General features: G+C 43.7%; 1 protein-coding gene across 1 annotated transcript; it reads right to left on the reverse strand.

Moving 5' to 3' along the window:
- Positions 1-241: 241 nt before the first annotated feature.
- Positions 242-12834, reverse strand: Arrdc4 (arrestin domain containing 4). Its single transcript, XM_038314036.2, has 8 exons — positions 12381-12834; positions 8720-8786; positions 8363-8510; positions 5930-6032; positions 4949-5205; positions 4223-4385; positions 3175-3329; positions 242-2797 (listed from the first exon to the last, which is right to left on the reverse strand). The coding sequence occupies exons 1-8, from the start codon at positions 12676-12678 to the stop codon at positions 2741-2743; spliced, it is 1248 nt and encodes a 415-aa protein (XP_038169964.1). The 5' UTR covers positions 12679-12834; the 3' UTR covers positions 242-2740.
- Positions 12835-17927: the final 5093 nt, after the last annotated feature.

Here is a 17927-nt window from a genome sequence, read left to right on the forward strand (position 1 = left end):
CTCCTTGACTCGTGTAGTTTACACTTTCTTCGTCTGTGACTTTTCTTCTTGGATTGCTAGTACCTAAGTTCCTTTGGAAATCCACCCCCTGTACAGACCCAGAAGTCTTCAGGTTGGGCCTTTACTCTTGATCTCATGCATAAACAAATGACCTTAATAACAGGATTCTCTGTGTGGGCATTGATTTTCATGAAGTCTATAATGATTCAAGTCAGTCTTTCAAGTAAACACAGGAACAAAATTAGCCATCCAGATCTTTTGTATAACCATTTTATTAACAAAAGGAACCCATGGGGTTCAAACAAGAGTATAAAATACAATTTTTATTTTCCGCTTGGTTAAGTTATTACATTTTTAATAAAAATCTTTAAAAAGCTAGTGAACTTATCAAAAACATAACCCTTGCCTACTGAGTTTCTTATTGTGCAAAACAAAAAAAAACATAGAAAGTAAAGTTCTGCCCAGGGAAGGAGAGATCTGTGTGCAGCAAAAGATAGACACACTTTTAATCTCAAACTTTGGGCATCAAAAAGAAAATCCGAAGGGCACTTTTCATTTGTCCAAAACTAAAGAGAGCAAGAAGGGACTAGACAGGCAAGTATTAGCAGCTAGAGTCTGATCTTCATTGGCAGGGTTTCTGAAGCAGTTTTCTACATTCATCTTATCCTGACTATAAGCTTTGGGGCAGACAGAACCACATACAGTTGTGTCTCTGAGCTATTCTCGTGAATGCCACACTTGGCTCTGCTTCACTTCCCCAGGGTTCTTCACGATTTCTTTAAGCAACTGACTGCACTGGCCTTTCTACAGGGAGCCCACCTGGTCCACACTGTCACATCCTTGCCCTTGGTTTTGGTTTCATGGAGACAGACCACGTGTTGACAAGCGTGTAAACTATGGGCTGGAAGCCGACAGACAGCTCACCATCTTTTCTACAGTGAAAATAGAATAGTTTAGATAGCACTCGAACACCCACAACTGTTTACAGACATACAACAAAAAAAGCAAAGAAACCTCTAAAAACTAACCTAAGAAACAATGTTTGTGGCAATCCCCACACAATTACTGGCAATACCATTTGGCATTTGAGATAGTGACTTAACAATGAAATACTCATGTTTGACACTAACACAACCACAGGAGAGGTATGCTCAGAGGGGACAAGTACATATTTAGCTCACCTTGGTACAAAAATTCATGAACGAATGGCCCACTGACTTTTGAATATAAAATTTAACCCTAGACAAATGTCTTTAAGTGAATTTGGTGACTGGAGATAAATCCATCGTTCTGATGGATACAGCACAACCTTCTGCCTGCAAAGCACCAGGGTTTCTAGATCAAACCCTTAGGACTTGGCTGGTCCAGACCTTCACCGGGAGACTATCCCTCCCACCTGGTGTCAGCAATGTTCTCAGCTCCTGGGACCGACAGAATGGAGGCAAAACAATTGAGCCTGTGGCCATGAATGGGAGGGGAAAGAGGCTGGTAAAGGCATGGCTGACCCTGCCAGCAGCAACACAGCCCGGTAAGTCTCAATTATCCTGAGGCTCAATGACAACAAAATATTGCACCAAAACAATTTAAAAAAAATCACAGTTTAAATGGAATTACTAACGAACTGGAATAAGAACGCGCACTATGGCAACTGTCATCCACCCACCAAAGCCACATCACAGGAAGAGCACAGGCATGTTCCTATCCTCATTTGGGTTGGGATTTTTTTTTTTTTAAGATCTTAGGTGTTTCTATTTAATGCTAACTTCATGGAGTTTTCCCTTAGTCTAGCTTCATATCATGTGGCTGGTTGAAAGGTATCTGCTAATTACATCCAGCAGAAACCCCAGAGGTCAGTCAGGCCTGGAGTTCTGCGAGCAGGCCTGACAAAGTCACCAGAGGTAGCAGAAGAGAAAACTCTGTTTTGTGTAGGTATCAGGTATCCTAAAGATGTCATGCCTACCCCATCTTTTTCTAATTTTCCCCAGGTAAATAGGGATGAGGACCATCAAACACGCATCCTGCAGAAGTTCTTAAAGTGGAAGAACAGCCTTTCACACATACATGAGAACTCCCCTTTCCTTCTGATGTGGCAAGCTTGAAGGAATCCCTTCTAGGCGTCCTAATAAAGTACAGCCAATTTTCAATGTACATTTACAGCTCCTCAGGAAAGAGTAGAAACACTGTCCCTTCCTTCAGGATCTCCCATGACCATGGACTCCAGAAAGGATACGTTCAAGGACCTCGATCCTTGCTGTGGTAACATGGTAAGAAATCATGGAGACCCCAAAACCTGGGGACCTCAATTCTCTTGACAGTAGACCATTTCCTCATTCACACTCACTTCCAAGCTGTCTTGCTCCCCCAAATCAGGCCTTCCTACCAAGCCCACAAGTTGCTAACTGTGTGAGCCCTGGTCAGAGCACACTCCAGTAACATTCCAGTTCCTTAAGACTCCCTCTCGAACAGTGCAGGCTTTCCTTCACTTCCTCTTCCACCACCAGCACTTCCGGTATTTCAGTTCACATTTTCATCCACTTTTAGAGGGAACAACTGGCCCCACCCTAAACTTGAGTAACCATCCCACCGGCCCACTAGAAGGTTCTCATAGTCTTCCCTATCTGGCATCTTCACACCTGAAGTGCATTGACGTTCTTAAGTTAACTTTCTCTCTCCCCTAACAAGGCAGGCGAAAGAACCAATATTCTAAGTTGGTAACAACACAGTGGATTCTGCAGTCTCTTCAGAGAACGAAGGAAACAGGTTGGGTCTCTTCGGCATCGCCGGGATGGGGATCAACCTACAAGGACAGAAAACCAGGTAATGGCTGAGCACCTTGGTTCTTCTACCTGCTTCTAATTACATGATAGCTGTAAATGTTAGTTGCTAGCACCTGTTATTAAGTCTGCCACCGACTGCTGAGCTCTCTGTCTTCTATGGCCAAGTAAAACATCTTCAAGGCAGCCCACAAGAGTGCATGTGTATGCCACAGATCACAAGCTAAATACCAGAAAATGTGCTAAGTGGCTGTGATAATCTATCAACGTGGTAAGAACAAGTTTATGCATATACCCCGCCAACTATGAGTCAGCAACGGTCCATTAATGAATGGCGGCGGGGGGGGGGGAGACACAAGTGATTATCTGAAGACAGTATAATGAGTTTAATTTTCTCTACCTCTGAGTAAAGAGGTGGAGGCTGAAACCGGAATTCTTGTATGCAGGCAAACATAGAGTAGCAGGCTTCTCCTTCACAGTCAGGGGCCTGAGGGTACGGAGGAACGTGTCGGGAGAATTCTTCCTCGGATACCACGTCCGCGTAATTTGGTGGTGCTGAAACAGAAATGGAGTTTGAGGTCTGAAATCCATGCAAAAATTCCAAAAGCAAGAGACTGAGCCACACTGAAGATTCTGTGGCCATCAGAAGAAAAGTTTTAGTTCCCTTAATACTCAGCCACTAATATTGATGACAATCTATTTCCATTACATTCTTTTGCTTGTGACCTACATGTTACAATCTAGGCAAACAAAAGTCTCTGAGGTATAACTATAGGAAATGTGCAACAGTCTATACTTCTATCTGAACCATTTCTCGTGGTTTTAACATTATAAAATAGCCTTGGGAGATGCCGACTTGATTCCTGGGTCTGTCACTGGCTTTGTGCCATGGCTAGGGTAAATGTTCAAGATGCCTTTCCCGGGGATGTTATATAATTTTAGTAGTATAAGATCGTAAAAAATCAACAGAGGAGCTGTGATGCTTCATCCACTGTCAACCTGGACGTGGAATCACCTAGGGGACAGAACACTGGCCATGTCTGTGAGGGACTTTCCAGAGACTGGACTGAAGAAGGAAGAACCACTTTGATGTGAGCAGCTTTGTCCCAGGCACTCAGACTCGGTTAAGAGAGCTGGGGTGCACTGAGCGCCAGCTCTCATCTCTCTCTGCTTCCGGATTGGGGATGCAACGTGGCCAGCTGCCCCTCACTCCTGCAGCCAGAGCTAAAACGTCTCTCACTGCCACACTACGCTGCATCCTCAAAATGAAAGTCAGACGAACCCTTCTTCCCTGTGGTGTCATTCTGCCAGGCATTTGATCACTGCCAAAAGAACATGTACACCCTAATGCGGTGGGAGATTTGACATGCAAACACTTGTTCCTGTCATGTTCTGCTTTCAGCTAGTCTCTATCTGAAACCTCACCGGAGAGGACATGAATGTTTTACCTTCAGGCTGCTCCGGCAGGGTCAGTGCCAACCAGCTCATGTCCATACTGAACTGGCTTGCGACACTGCTGTTTCTGCGGCCAAAGCCACTGTATGGAATCGTACCAATAACTAAGGGCAGCTCCTGCGTCAGCTTTTTAGCACCAGGAATGTGGACGTATACCTAAGATGCACACAAGGAAAGCATGTGTGAGGGAGAGAAAGGCACAGATTTAGGAGAAACCTCGTGGGAACTAAGCTGATTCAACTTCCTTTTCATAGAAACAAATGCCTCTGTCTCTCCGCACGCCACCCCAGGACAAACATAAATTGTCCTGACTAAACAAAATGAAGGACAAACAAAATGAACAAACACTAACCGCAGCACAACCTTGTGACAGGGAGCTGTGGCCTGCGTGTTTCACGGTAAGTGGACATATCTTGTAACCATCGTGGGAAATGAAGCTATGCTTCAATGTTACAAACACTCCTCACATCACCCCGATTCCTTTCAGTTTATCTCAATCAAGTCCCCTAGGTAGAGAGACGTTTTTTTTTTTTTTTTTTTTTTTTTTTTTTTTTTTTTTTTTTTTTTTTTTGTGACAGTGAAGGCCCATCTTCAATACACAAATGGTAGGAATGCTAACATTTCCCCAAGTATTAATGCGATAACTAGAGACAAAATTGGCAATCCTATGGCTTACTGCTGTTTCATGTGTGTTTGATTATGCAGGAAGCTTTGCTTACAGCTAAGGAATAGTCCACTCTGATAATGCAGCAATCCAGGATGGATGGGGTAACAGGTGGAATTTTCAGCATTTTCCCGTTCCATGTGTCTGTAGTTCCAGAACCAATGTGGTTTCCTCGAACATTGGCAACCATGTGCCGGACTGTCTTCATCTTTCCACTAGCCAGATACGTCTGGGTTTGGAATATGGCCGCCTTAGGAACAACCAGGCGAGAGGAGCAATTCTCTATTTCTGCGTAGATGGGAATAGCTTCTCCTGAAGAGAGACGTGAAACCGGATGGATTCGGGGACAATTCAGAACATTCTCGAGAAACCAGTGACCACTGCCCCAGCCCAACACAGCTGCAGCCCTGGCCGGAAGCTTCTGTGGGGAATCTTAGGGAGAGCAATGGCCAGCAGTGCCGGACCGTGACATTTTATGTCAGTGGCTCTACTCACTTCTCCAGTGTAAAAAGACAACATTCAGAAGCCTCAAGATACGTAATTAAAGCAATATGCATAAATCAAGATAAAGCACATAAAGAAATGATGCAGGAGGAGGCTAAGCTTGCTAACAACCTCACTGGAGTCTGAGGGATGAAAACCTGCCCAGAAGCCAGCAGAGCCTTGGCTTCTAGGGGCCGCATAAGGTTAAAGTGCAAACAGCGACAGGGCAGGCAGGTGAGTTCTCAGAAATGCACGTCTATCGCACAATTCGCCAAGAGCTCTGCGTCTTCCTGTGCGACATGAAAAGAAAAGGCCAGTGCTTGCTTCCCCTACTCCGATGAGTTTTATTTTGTTACTAAAGCAACAACGCTGCAATCAGAAAAAATAGGAGTTTTACTAAAGCCATATATGCCCTTAAAATATGCAAATGTTAATTATATTTCAAAAACCAAAGTACTTTATCGATTACAAAATGTACTGCTTTAAGTCACGTTAAACCACCCAGTAAAATCAACGAGCCTCTGGTCTGGGCCTTCTCCGACAAGCTGCTTACCGTTACAGTAGCCCTTTCTCTCAATCTTGACACTCAGTGACACAGGGCCAGACGTGAAGAGCCAGCAGCCAATCATTTTCTCCTGCGTTTTCAGCATAGGAGTCTTGAAAGTTGCAAACAAAAAGACTTTACTTGAACCATTCAAGAGTACTCATAGTCTTCTAGAGAATAATTATAAAGAAACACCAATTTTTCTTATTCTTATGTGATAGCGTGTACTAAAGCCCATTTCCCTCTTAGGAAAACTAGGGCAAATTCTTAGATTTGAACGAATGTGACATCATCCTATTTTATTCTGAAGTTATTGTGTTTCTAGGAAATGACACAACATCCTTTAGAAAAGTAATCAAGGGTCGTATTCATACTTTATTCTATAGCTATTGTTGTAGTGTGTGTGTGTGTGTGTGTGTGTGGTAGGCATGGCGTAGTATATGCACAAGTGTGTGTGGGTGTGCACCCCGATGCCAGGGCATGCAGAAGGCAAGGGAAAATGTCCAGAATCTTTCCTATTATTCACTACCTTCTTTTTGTTTGGTCTCCCAGTAAATCTGAAGCTCACTTTTTAATCTAAGCTGGCTAGCCTACCAGTGAGCCCCTGATTCACCTGCCTCTGTCCCCAAATTCTGGGGTTATGTGAGGCTACTCCCAGTTTCTGCATGGGTGCTGGGAATTGGAACTCGGCTTTTTTTGCTTTCACAACAACACTCGTACCGCCGAGCCATCTTACTAGGATGGCGGAATCATGTTTTAAGACAATGTAAAGGTCGGGAGAAAGAAGCAGTGATGTAAGAATCCACAGTCAGAACGTCAAACAAAACAGTCTTTTTTGTTTAATTCAGAATACATATCAAACAGAACTTCCAAGAGTTCTTGGACCATTCTGGGGGCTTTAACTGTGCATCCACATACCCCGTGTCAGCAGCTCTGAGAATGTAACGAGATACATTGTACCCCTCTATAGGATTCTATTCTTCAAAGCCAGAAAAACACTGGGTTGTGGCTTAAAGGCTCTGTTTACAAACTGGAAAACCAAAACCTTTCTGCCAAATATTGCTCCTGGTCGTCTTTTTCATCAATTTTAGAAGTTAGTAGTAAAAAAGGTCAAGCATCCGTTTTTGAAAAAAAAAAAAAAAAAAAAACACCAAAAACCAAACAAACAGACAAAACAACAACAACAGAAAACAAAACAAGAAAACCAAACATCAATAAGTAATTTACCACAAAACTACAACGATTTTAGAAATAGTTTTAAAATTCTACATACAGTTTTTTTAAAAAAATATATATGTATATATGTATATACATACACACACACAAACACACACACACACACATATATATGTGTATATATATATATACATATATATATACACATATATATGTGCTACTAAAGCCAGCACTTTACCAAATGGAACTTAAGGAGCTATTCAAATGGGTCTGTGCCAGGGCAGTGTGGTTCTGGCTAAGCCACACAAACATGGTGTGTCTGTCATCTGTTATCTCAAGGGGGAACATTTGTTCTACTTCTTGTGAAAATAAGAACTATAAATCTTTTAACTGCCGGCTTTTCCCTTGTCTTTAAAAATATTAGCTTAAGAAAAAGAAGCATCCAATACTAAAGACACATATTTGCCACATCAGTGTCAAGATGGAAAGTTTAAATTATCTCAGTATCATCTATGAAGCAAAAAATAATACCATTCATTCATATTTAAATGAAGACCCATTTGGTCCTCTCGGCTTTCATGAAAGCCGAAGGTATAATTTTATATTATTTTGATAATATGGGTGCAGATAAAAGAATGTAGCTCATTAGTTCCCATCCTGCCTATTCTGTTGTTTCTTGGAGTGTGATCCTTCTTACCAGCCTACAGTATTTCTGATGATTGTTAGAAGTTCAATGCCTTAATGTGGCCAAATCTGTCATAAGGAAGTGTTAAGTGAAAGGCTCGCGGTGGCAGCTGCACGCGCTTACTTAATGCTCGAAAATGACATGCAAAATGGAAGGATACATAGAATAATAGCCTGGGCTTCAATAACCGGCTGAGTGTGATTAATACTCTTTCGTAATTACTGTCCCTCAACCTGCTATTATTGGAGAGCTTAGAATACCACAGTCCTGCGAACGTGGTCACGCTGGTCAAAGTAGCCCCTCTCTGCTATGCATTATGGTTATTAAGACTTATTAAGGCATTTCAAGCCTGTGTAACTTTTTGGCAAAAGCAGCCCCGAACAGCAGGGACATAATCAATAGAATTAACACACATAATTTGTAATTTGCCCAACCTAGAATCACATCTTTAGAGTGAACGCCCATGGGTTACAATGTGTTTTCTGAACCAGCAGACAGGGATAGTGCCGATCACCACGGCCCTGTCAAAATACAGGCATCACTACTGAAAGGGAGAAGGGACGGAGCAAGGAAGAGCGTACCAATAAGGGTGGTGTGTTGACATCCACGTGACTGACAACCGGGAGCTCTCTTCTTACACTCTGGTCTGGTACTTGGGGTCGTTCCAGAACAGCCCTCACACAGTACTGGATGCTCCCATACTTCCCGGTAAACGACGTTGGCAACGGCCTGAAATAAACCAAAGATATTGGTTTATGAGCTTATTTTTGGCTAGACAGAGTCAGGAAAAGCATGCTTGACAAGGTGGGTTAAAGTTGAAAGGACAGGGAGGGTCACCCGGGATGAGCACACGCACTTCAGTGTTGAGGACACGGGTGGTCAGATGACAGACACAAGGCAAGGGAAGGAAAGAGAAAATGAGAAAGAGCTTCACTCACTCCGATGGAAGTTGAAAGCGAAAGGGAAACTCATGTTTCCCAGGTTGTAATAAAGCGACGTCTTCACCTGAAAGAGACCATACTGCATTTTAACAAAGATCAACATTAAATCAAGAGTTTTCACAATCTAAATTGTATGTTTTTTAAAGGTGGTTTTCCTAGCAGGACATTCCACAAGTTCATTAAACAGATGAAGAGCACTAAATTTGAATTTGTCTTTTACCAACAAATACACACACACACACACACACACAATCTTCTATCAACAAAATGATCAATTATATAGTTACCATAGAGTGCTAATACCTAGGGCTAAGAGTTCCAATGCACAAATGCAGTATTGTGCATAAACACACATGTAGTGCACACACATGTGCACACACACACACCTGGATGTTACTCTATTTATACTAACATGACACACCAATATTAAACCAGATCTGAAAGGAACTGATAAGTTATATTCTTTTAGCTATACTACAAAATCATACTATGTATTCTTTAGACTGAGACAGAAATCTTGGGGACAGCATTAGTAACAGCTACATAGAAGACAGTCAAAGCAGCAAGAGTCAACTCTTCATCCTTAGCTCTACTGAGATTGACAGGGTTTCTCGGTGGTGAAAGCAGGATTTTCCAAGCATAGCCCGGCCCCATTCTCTGTTCTTGCTAGCATCATTCAACGTCATGCACAGGCTTGTTACTGAGCATAGGCCAAAGCACAGGGATGGATAGTGTAAGACTAGAGAACCTATGATGAACGTCCACAGTGAGTCTGTTTAATAGGGATCCAAAGTGGATTCTGTGGCTTCCACTCCAATCAATGGCTCCCTAGGACACGTGACAGACCTTCCCTTCAAGCTCATACTTGAGGCTACACTGTGGGTGGAGGAAGGAAGCTGAGAAAAGATGGCAGACAACTTGGTATGGAATTTGTTTTGCTAACTGGTTTGATATTTCTGCTTTGTGCAGTCAGAACCATCAATGAGGTGTGCTTCTTGTGGTTTACTTAATTACCAGCAACTCAGTATTTCAATTCTGCACTTTTGAAAAATAGGAATGCATTACTGGCCCAAGGAGTCTCCTAAAACTATCTCTAGTTTTCAGTATGTTCTACATTAAGAGGAAACAAGGGACAAGGGTCCGCTTCACATAGAAAGACATCACCGGTGGGTGATCTGAAGGCAAAGGGAACAATGATGATGGTCAGGACACGGAGTTTGATGAAGTGGTGTGGGGCGGTGTGAGTCCCAGAGGCTCCCAGTGTGCAGGAGTGGCCATACAAGCCTCAGGAGGGTCCCAGAGAGCCATAGGACTGGAATAGTGACACCTCTGTACCTCATCTTTTCCAGGGGAACTGGAACAAGAGCTGAAATGGGGTCTGGTTTGTGATCGCTAGGTTGCACATGGCAAAGTGCATGCGCATATTTGAAAATGTGGGCTGTATATGAATCCAACATTTACTGGTCTCAGGTAACACAAGGGACAGTCTCTTCAGCCCTCGGAAGACCAGCTGGGGGAAAAGGAGATTAGAACTTTGTACTCAGGTAAAGACTAGAGAGAGCTAAAGTCCAGAGACTTCTCACATGGATAATGCTGGGCCTGGAGTCTGAAGATCAGAATACAGATGAATGGGTGGTGTTTAAATGAAGAAGGGAACAGCATGAGGAAGCAGGACAGGTATGCAGAGAACAGGGCTGCCCGGCATGTTGAAAAGTGGTAGGAGAGACGACGGGCCCCTCAGGAGAGGTCAACACAGCAATTACAGTACTTCACATGAGAAAAATCAACTTGAGAAAATGGATAAACACCGTAATGCCTGGAAAAATGGGGTTTTGTCTTTCTTAAAACTTTTATGTTTAGTTAAAAAACATTCACAAAATGCACAGTGTAGCCATTTCTGTTCTGTCCTATGGCTCACTGCTTCCGCCTTGTCCTCTGAGGACTGCAGTAGCATAGAGAGCTGCTCCATTCGCTAGAGGACTTCTAGTCAGAGCTAGCAATGAAAGTTTTTCATAAGCCTTGGGATCTAGAAATGGTGCCGTGGGGGAAGTGAAGGACCTGTTTAAGGTCACACTCTGGTGGGTACCTATGAACTAAGGCCAACTCTCTGGTTTCTGGGTCTTTATCACAATCCAGTCTTAAAAACATGAAGCAGTTCAGCCACGCTGAAATAAGTGGTTCAGTAAGAATAATAATTGTAAGGAATATTCTTGGAAGATTTTCAAAAATAGATCCCACCATTACATTTCCTAGGAGTCAACTTTTTAAAACATCTCCTCAGGCCATTGAATGATAGCCAGTTTACAGAGTTAATGACCCCGAGAATCTATCTGGGAAGTTGCTTCGTTCTTCAAATAGTCGGTATGTGGGGTGATGTTTTTCCCCCTTAACTACAAGAGGCATTGACTTTAAGAAAACTATAACTATTGTTAATATATTCTAAGAAAACTGTCAACTGTCTAGAATTAGAAATTCCATTTCCTTAGATCAAAGCTACAATACCTTGGCTTGTGGACCAAAAAACCTATCTGTTAGTCCATATTTTACCAAAGCAAACGCTCATTTCACATCCTAGATTCAAGGCTTCCAATTTTGTCTCCATTTCGTCAGGAGTTATGGGCTCAGAGTCTGAATCCTAGACAAAAACCTGTTTACTTCTCTCTTCCACGGCCTTCCTTCCAGTCAGCCATCTTTAACATCCTTGTTGGCTATTATCACGGGGAGAAAAAGACTCCTGGAATCCACAAGGAAGAAAGGACATGAAGGCAGGTAAGCGCTGTCTCCTGCCACACCCCTTTATCCAAAAGGCAGCTCCTGCCATAGTGCATATTTCAGGATTTAACCATGAACATTGAACTTCTCCAAGGGATGATAAGATCAAATCAGCAGTGAGCTTGCCTTTGATAGGCACAAGCTGAGGAGGCCCAGGTAAAGTGTACAGCAGTTTCCCCTGGGAAAAGACTGACTCACGGTTCCTAGCATTTTCATAATGAACAACAGCAGTTTATGAGCCAGCATTAGCCCAGCATACATATGTATGGGCCCTTCTGGAAAACTGAGTGAGCAGGAAGGCATAATTCAGAAATCCCCAGATGGCATTGTCTCCAAAGGCCTTTCTGAAAGGGGGGAGGCAAGAGGAAGAGGAGGTGCAGGAAGGGACAGCTCTTAGTATGACCCACACAGGTTCCCCAGAGAGGGAACACGTCCCTTGAACTACCCTAGTACCACTTCCCTCTTCCCAAGATCGAGTTTTCTGCAAATCATCATGAATGGCATGGCAGAGGAGTGTCTAGGGCCGTGACAGGAACGAGTGGAGGGCCCTCAGACTCTGGGCGCCACATAACAGAACCTCACAGACTCTGGTCCCACTGTCCATGGCTCCAGGTCAGGAAGAACCCTACAACACAGACAGTCTAATCGCTGGTTCCCACGGCAACGACTCACTCCCTTCTAGGTCACTAGAAGATCCCAGGAGGCCAGGTGCAAAGGCACACCACCCAACTAAGGTCTGGACACTTCCTAGAAGCCAGGTAGGGGCACATACTTGGCCTCCTGCCCTTCACCCGTGACAGTACAGATGATCCCCCTTCCAAAAGCTTTCCTTAATACCACCCACCACCTAGAGGCGCGCCCCCTCCCCGAAGATCTCCATGCTTACCAGCTGGGGCCTCAAGAAGGCACAAGCGCAGGTTCAAGTATTCCACCTCCGAGGAAGCTGCTGGAGCCGTGCCACCGATGCAGACCCGGGCCCCAGCGCTCGGGCCCCAGGCAGAGGTGGCACGGCCATGAGCCTCCAGGCGCAGCCCACGAAGGGCCACCGGCTCTGCAGCCTCCAGCAGCACGTGCCCAGCCACTGTCTCCCCGCTGGAGTAGCAACCCTTGCTCTCATCTTCGAACACTAGTCCCAGGCTCTTGACGCGGCCCCGGGGACCATGGGCTCCCGCATCGCCGCCCATCCCGCCAGGAGATGAGGCTCTGCCAGCGAGGTCGGCAGCGGCCCCGGGTTGGGGTAGCCGGCTCCGCGACGCTGCTGTCACGGGCGCCGGCCGCAAGCCCAGGGCCAGCACGGCCGCAGCGCCCAGACGGGTGAAACACCCGTACCGGGGCCCTGTCTCTTTAACACACCCCACCGGGACTGCACAGGGGCCGGCACAGTCCGCCCACGGCGCGCGCCCATAGGCCAGCTGCGAGACATGCTTCTTTCCCATTGGTTGAGCATGACCACTGAGTCATTCCATTGGCGGCCCCTCGCCGGGCTGAGCAGCACGGTGGTGCGTGATCAGGGCAGCTCTACCAATCGGGAGACAGCGGAGTGCACGTGCACATGCAGTTTATTGGCGGGGGGAAGGCACAGTCCTGATCCATAGACCAATAGTGACACAGTGCGCCCATGTGGACAGAGGATGGGAAACAATATCTGTCAGGGAGGGGGCGGAACCCGGCTCCTAGGCGCTCCAGTGTCAGTGTTGCTATGGTTACAGTGGGGGCGGGCTTTCCATCTACTAGAGGCTAGAGTACAAGTCTCTGAGTTCTTACTAGAACGTGAACTTGCCGCTGCAGCAGGCAGGGTGTTTAAGATTACTTTTGCAGCACGCCCAAAGAGAATTTTCCTGGAAAATGGAGCTCAGCCTTCTCGCCTCAGGCTGGCCGCCTTGGAACTTTAAATCAGAGATCAGAATCTGCTACCTTCCGGGATTCTGAGCCTGACCTCTGTGGGGCTCAGAATTCCTGTAGCAGGCTAGAGCTGAAGTCTAGGAAGAATGCTGTGGCTTTAAATGCCCTTGTCTTAAAGAATTCAGTTCCCAACCACGGAAGTCCTTTCTTCCGACTCTAAATAAGGTCGCTGTTTTAAAACAGCACCTGCCACTCCCTGGTGTTGGTGTAGACAGCAGGGATCCATTACTGACTGAATAATACTCCACTTGATCGTTACAACTTATATACATGCACAAATTGTAAAATGTATAAATATTATGTCTGGAAAGAAAGAGTTATACACCTGACACCCAAGTGCCCCGCCCCAAAGGATTTTGTAACCTCAGGATCATAGTCCTCGAACATGCCCAGCTACCTCCCTGACATGTTCCTCAAACACTCAGTTCTTCTTGCTGGCTTCTTTTATATCTCGTTGTTCTAGATTTCCTTTGCTGCCAAGCATAGTTAGATACTTGTAATTACTTGACCATTATTTGGAAGTCTTTTATATCCTCTCCTTGGCAAAGTTCTAAGTTTGGAAACTGTTGTGAAGGATTGATAACTGAACATTGAAACTAAAAGATATTTTTCCCCAAATGCCTTTTTCAAGGATTTTTTTTTTTTTTTTTTTGGTTTTTCGAGACAGGGTTTCTCTGTAGCTTTGGAGCCTGTCCTGGAACTAGCTCTTGTAGACCAGGCTAGTCTCGAACTCACAGAGATCCGCCTGCCTCTGCCTCCCGAGTGCTGGGATTAAAGGCGTGCGCCACCGCCGCCCGGCCTTTTCAAGGATCTTTAAGGTTGTTTGACCTCCCTTTTTTGAGTTTAGATTATCAACACAGAACTTTTTATTGTATTGTATTTACTTATTTGTATAATATTTTTATTAGTTCCTGGAGAAGCTCATACATGGATGCAGTGTATTTTGCTCATATGCTACCTCCATTCCTCCCCTAACTCCTTCCGAATCCTTACCCACCTCCACATTCTTTCTAACTTCATGTCTTCTTTTAAATGTTTTATTTAATTTAAAATTTAATTTGCTGTTGTATATCTCACCACGTCCAGTCTGAGATGCTCATATACTCATGCAAGGCCATCCACACAACATGGCTGACCTACCAGGAGCCACACCCTTCGAGAAGGCCGGAACTTTAATAAGGTTTTAGGGAGTTCTAAGATTTCTTATCTCTCCTCAAATACAGTAGAGAAGGCCACAAATTCATCCCTGTTTAGCGTCCTGAAATACCCTTGGGTTTCTGATACCTGTGTTTATAATGGTCCCTGCTTACTTTCCTTTACAACACAACTTGATCTTCAGTATGCATCTGTATGATATTTTTCACTTCAACTGGGACAAAAACTTGGTTCTCATACATTGTTTTTTGTTTTTAACCTTTGGTATCTAGCATAGAAACATGCAATACATGCTCAATAAATGTGTGTTGACACACTAATGAATCACAGCCCATGTAGTGTCACCGGCTCTGTCATAGATGAATAGCACCCTGACTCTTACTGGGCTTCCACTGGCTGCAAGAAGACAGTCTCTTCCAAATTAAGAAATGGGTGAATTCACAGAATGATACAATACAGAATTGCAGACACGCATCCTATGGTTTCAGAGATCAGGCACTCTCGTTACGTTTGTTTGTTTGTTTGTTTAGGTTTGGAGATCAAACCCAGGATCTTTTGCAAAGGAGGCAAGCCCTCTCTCACTAAGTTACATTTCCACCCTTTGGGTTTTAGGCATAGGATTTCACTATGTAGATCTGGGCGGTCTAGAAGTCCAGATCCTTCTGCCTTTGTCTCCTGAGTGCTGGCATTTATAAGCATGAGCCATTGTGCCAGTAATGAGTTTAGATAATAGGCAGCAGAATGTGTGAGCAACATCACCTTAGCAAATATGCTGCACAACCTGAGTTTGTCCATAGGACCTACAGGTTAGAAGGAGAGAACTACTCCTGTAAGTTGTCTGAACTCCAGATACACGTCATGGCATGCAGACACTCACACACAAATAAATGTGTGCATACATGCATACCTACATACACGTACACAGCAATAGACATGCTAAGATATGTGTGTATGTCATTTTACATCGCATTCAGTGTAATGTATACACACACACACAACCTTAATTAAACTCAGTGAAATGTACGGGTACACACACACACACACACACACACACACACACACACACACAATCTTACAAACCTTACAACAACTTCAGAGTAATAAATACTTTTAAATTTGGATCATAAGATGTTTTTGCATTTCTGTGTGTGTCATTGATATTTCTTTTGATAATTGCCTATCCTAATCATTTGTCCTTTTATTGATTAGGTTATAATTTTTGTGCTCTGCTGTTTGAATTCCTTGTATATTAATATTAATCCCTGGTCAGCAGAATAACTAGCCAAGGCCATTGTGTAGGCTGTCTGTTTGCTTGAGTAATTGTTTCTCATGCAGAAGCGTTTTAATTCCGTGCAATTCTCACCATCATTGTTTGGGTTGTCAGAATCCTATTCAGAAAGATGTTGCTTATCTCTGTGTCTTGAAGTGTTTCCGATACGTTTTTCTTCTAGTAGCGTCAACGTTTCAAGTTTTTATTAAGATCTTTGACCTGTTTTGTGTTAAAAGTCTTTTCCTCTTCCTTTTCAAATTCCATCTTCAATAACTTAGTCTTTTATTGAGGTCTTTCACCTCTTTGGTTGGGTTCACCCTCTGTATTTCATTGTCTTTTGAAGGCTACTGTGGATGTTTTTCTGATTTCTCTCGCAGCATGTTCATTATTGGCACACAGAAAATATTGATTTTTAGGTATGCAGATTTTTTCTCTGGTTAATTTTCTGAAAACACTTACCAGGTCCAAGTGTCTCCCGCTTTCCTTTAAATGTGGGTTCATATCTCCTGAAAAGAAAGCTTTGACTCATTCCTTTCCAAGTTGTATCCCTTTCCTTCTAGTGCTTTATTGCTGTGACACACCCCTCTCCTCTCCTTCCACCCCCACTCCTACCTCCATCCCCACTCCTGCACAGAGATGGCCCCACCCATCATCACAGGCAAGTGGAAGCAGGACCAGATGGTATGGGTATAGGAGAACTGGCTCCACCCTTCGGCTGAGTCCCAGTGGATCAGACTGACCAGCTCAGCTACCACCCAGACCCACAGCCTGGGCCTGGGTTGGCCCACCATAACACCTACTCCTTCTAGGACCTGCTAGAGTGCTTGGAGGGACTGGTCCTACTGAGCTATCTACAGGATCTCCCTGACTAGAACAGCAGGATATCTGGTAGGAGTTGCCTTGAGGGTCCAGTATTGATGGTGGGCCAGAGGTTATAGGCCTTGAACCAGACCAATGACTCTTTGTAGTGAACTTTGGTGGGTGGGGTGGATTGGACAAAAGGGTATACTGCGTGACATACCACAGCTCCCAGTGCCTCTAGGACAAATGAGCAAGCGTTGGAGAGCAGAGAAAGATAGAGGAACAAGTTTGGTATTTTAACTTCGTTTTGCTTTTAATTAATTTTGGTGGGGTCTTTCTTTTGTGGGGAACACTTCAAGGGTGAGAGATAGATATGGAGGGATTGAGAGGTGAATGGGATTAAAACACATGATATGAAATTCCTAAAAATCAATAAAGAATTATTATTATTATTAATTATTATTATTATCATCATCATCACTATCATCATCATTATTATTATTTGGTTTTTGAGATGGGTTTCTCTGTGTAACAGCCCTGACTTCCTGGAATTCACTATGTAGACCTGGCTGACCTTGAACTCACAGACATCTGCCTGCTTCTGCCTCCTGAGTACTGGAATTAAAGGCATATCCTACCTGATGCATGCCTGCCAATTATCTAAAAAAAACGAAAAAAAAAGAGAAAAAGATGTCAAGCTCTGTATCAGTACAAGTGTAGAGAGTAGACATACTTGTTTTGCTTGTTGTCTTAGAGGAAATTCTTCGAGTTCTCTCCATTTAGTACAATTCTGGCTCTTGGTTTTTTGTGGATAGCTTGCATATGAAGCCAATGGTCAATGCTGAGAATCCTCCTCTGTTCCTCTTCATCTTATATTTTGAGGCAGGGTCTTTCACTGAAACTGGATCTTCGAGTTCAGCAAGACTAGCTGATCAGCAAGCTCCAGGAATCCCCTTGTCTTCAACTCCCTGTATTTTTTTGTATATACTTTTATTTGATTTTTTTTGTTCCTGCATATCTATCTATCTATCTATCTATCTATCTATCTATCTATCTATCTATCTATCTATCTATCTATCTATCTACCTATCTATGTGTCTGTCTGTCTGTCTGTCTGTCTATCCTTGTTGATTTTCTTTTTTGGTTGACTTTTTTTGTATATACATTTTAGTTTCTCTTGGTGTTCATTTCAGTTTTATTTCATTATGATGTGCTGAGATGGAAGAAGTTATTTCAATTATATTTTATTTTACTAAGAAAGGAGATAGTTAAACAAAAAGCGGTAATGGATCCTCGTGGCTTTCC

The sequence above is a fragment of the Arvicola amphibius genome, chromosome 12 (genome assembly GCF_903992535.2).
Source record: "Arvicola amphibius chromosome 12, mArvAmp1.2, whole genome shotgun sequence".
Taxonomy (NCBI): Eukaryota; Metazoa; Chordata; class Mammalia; order Rodentia; family Cricetidae; genus Arvicola; species Arvicola amphibius.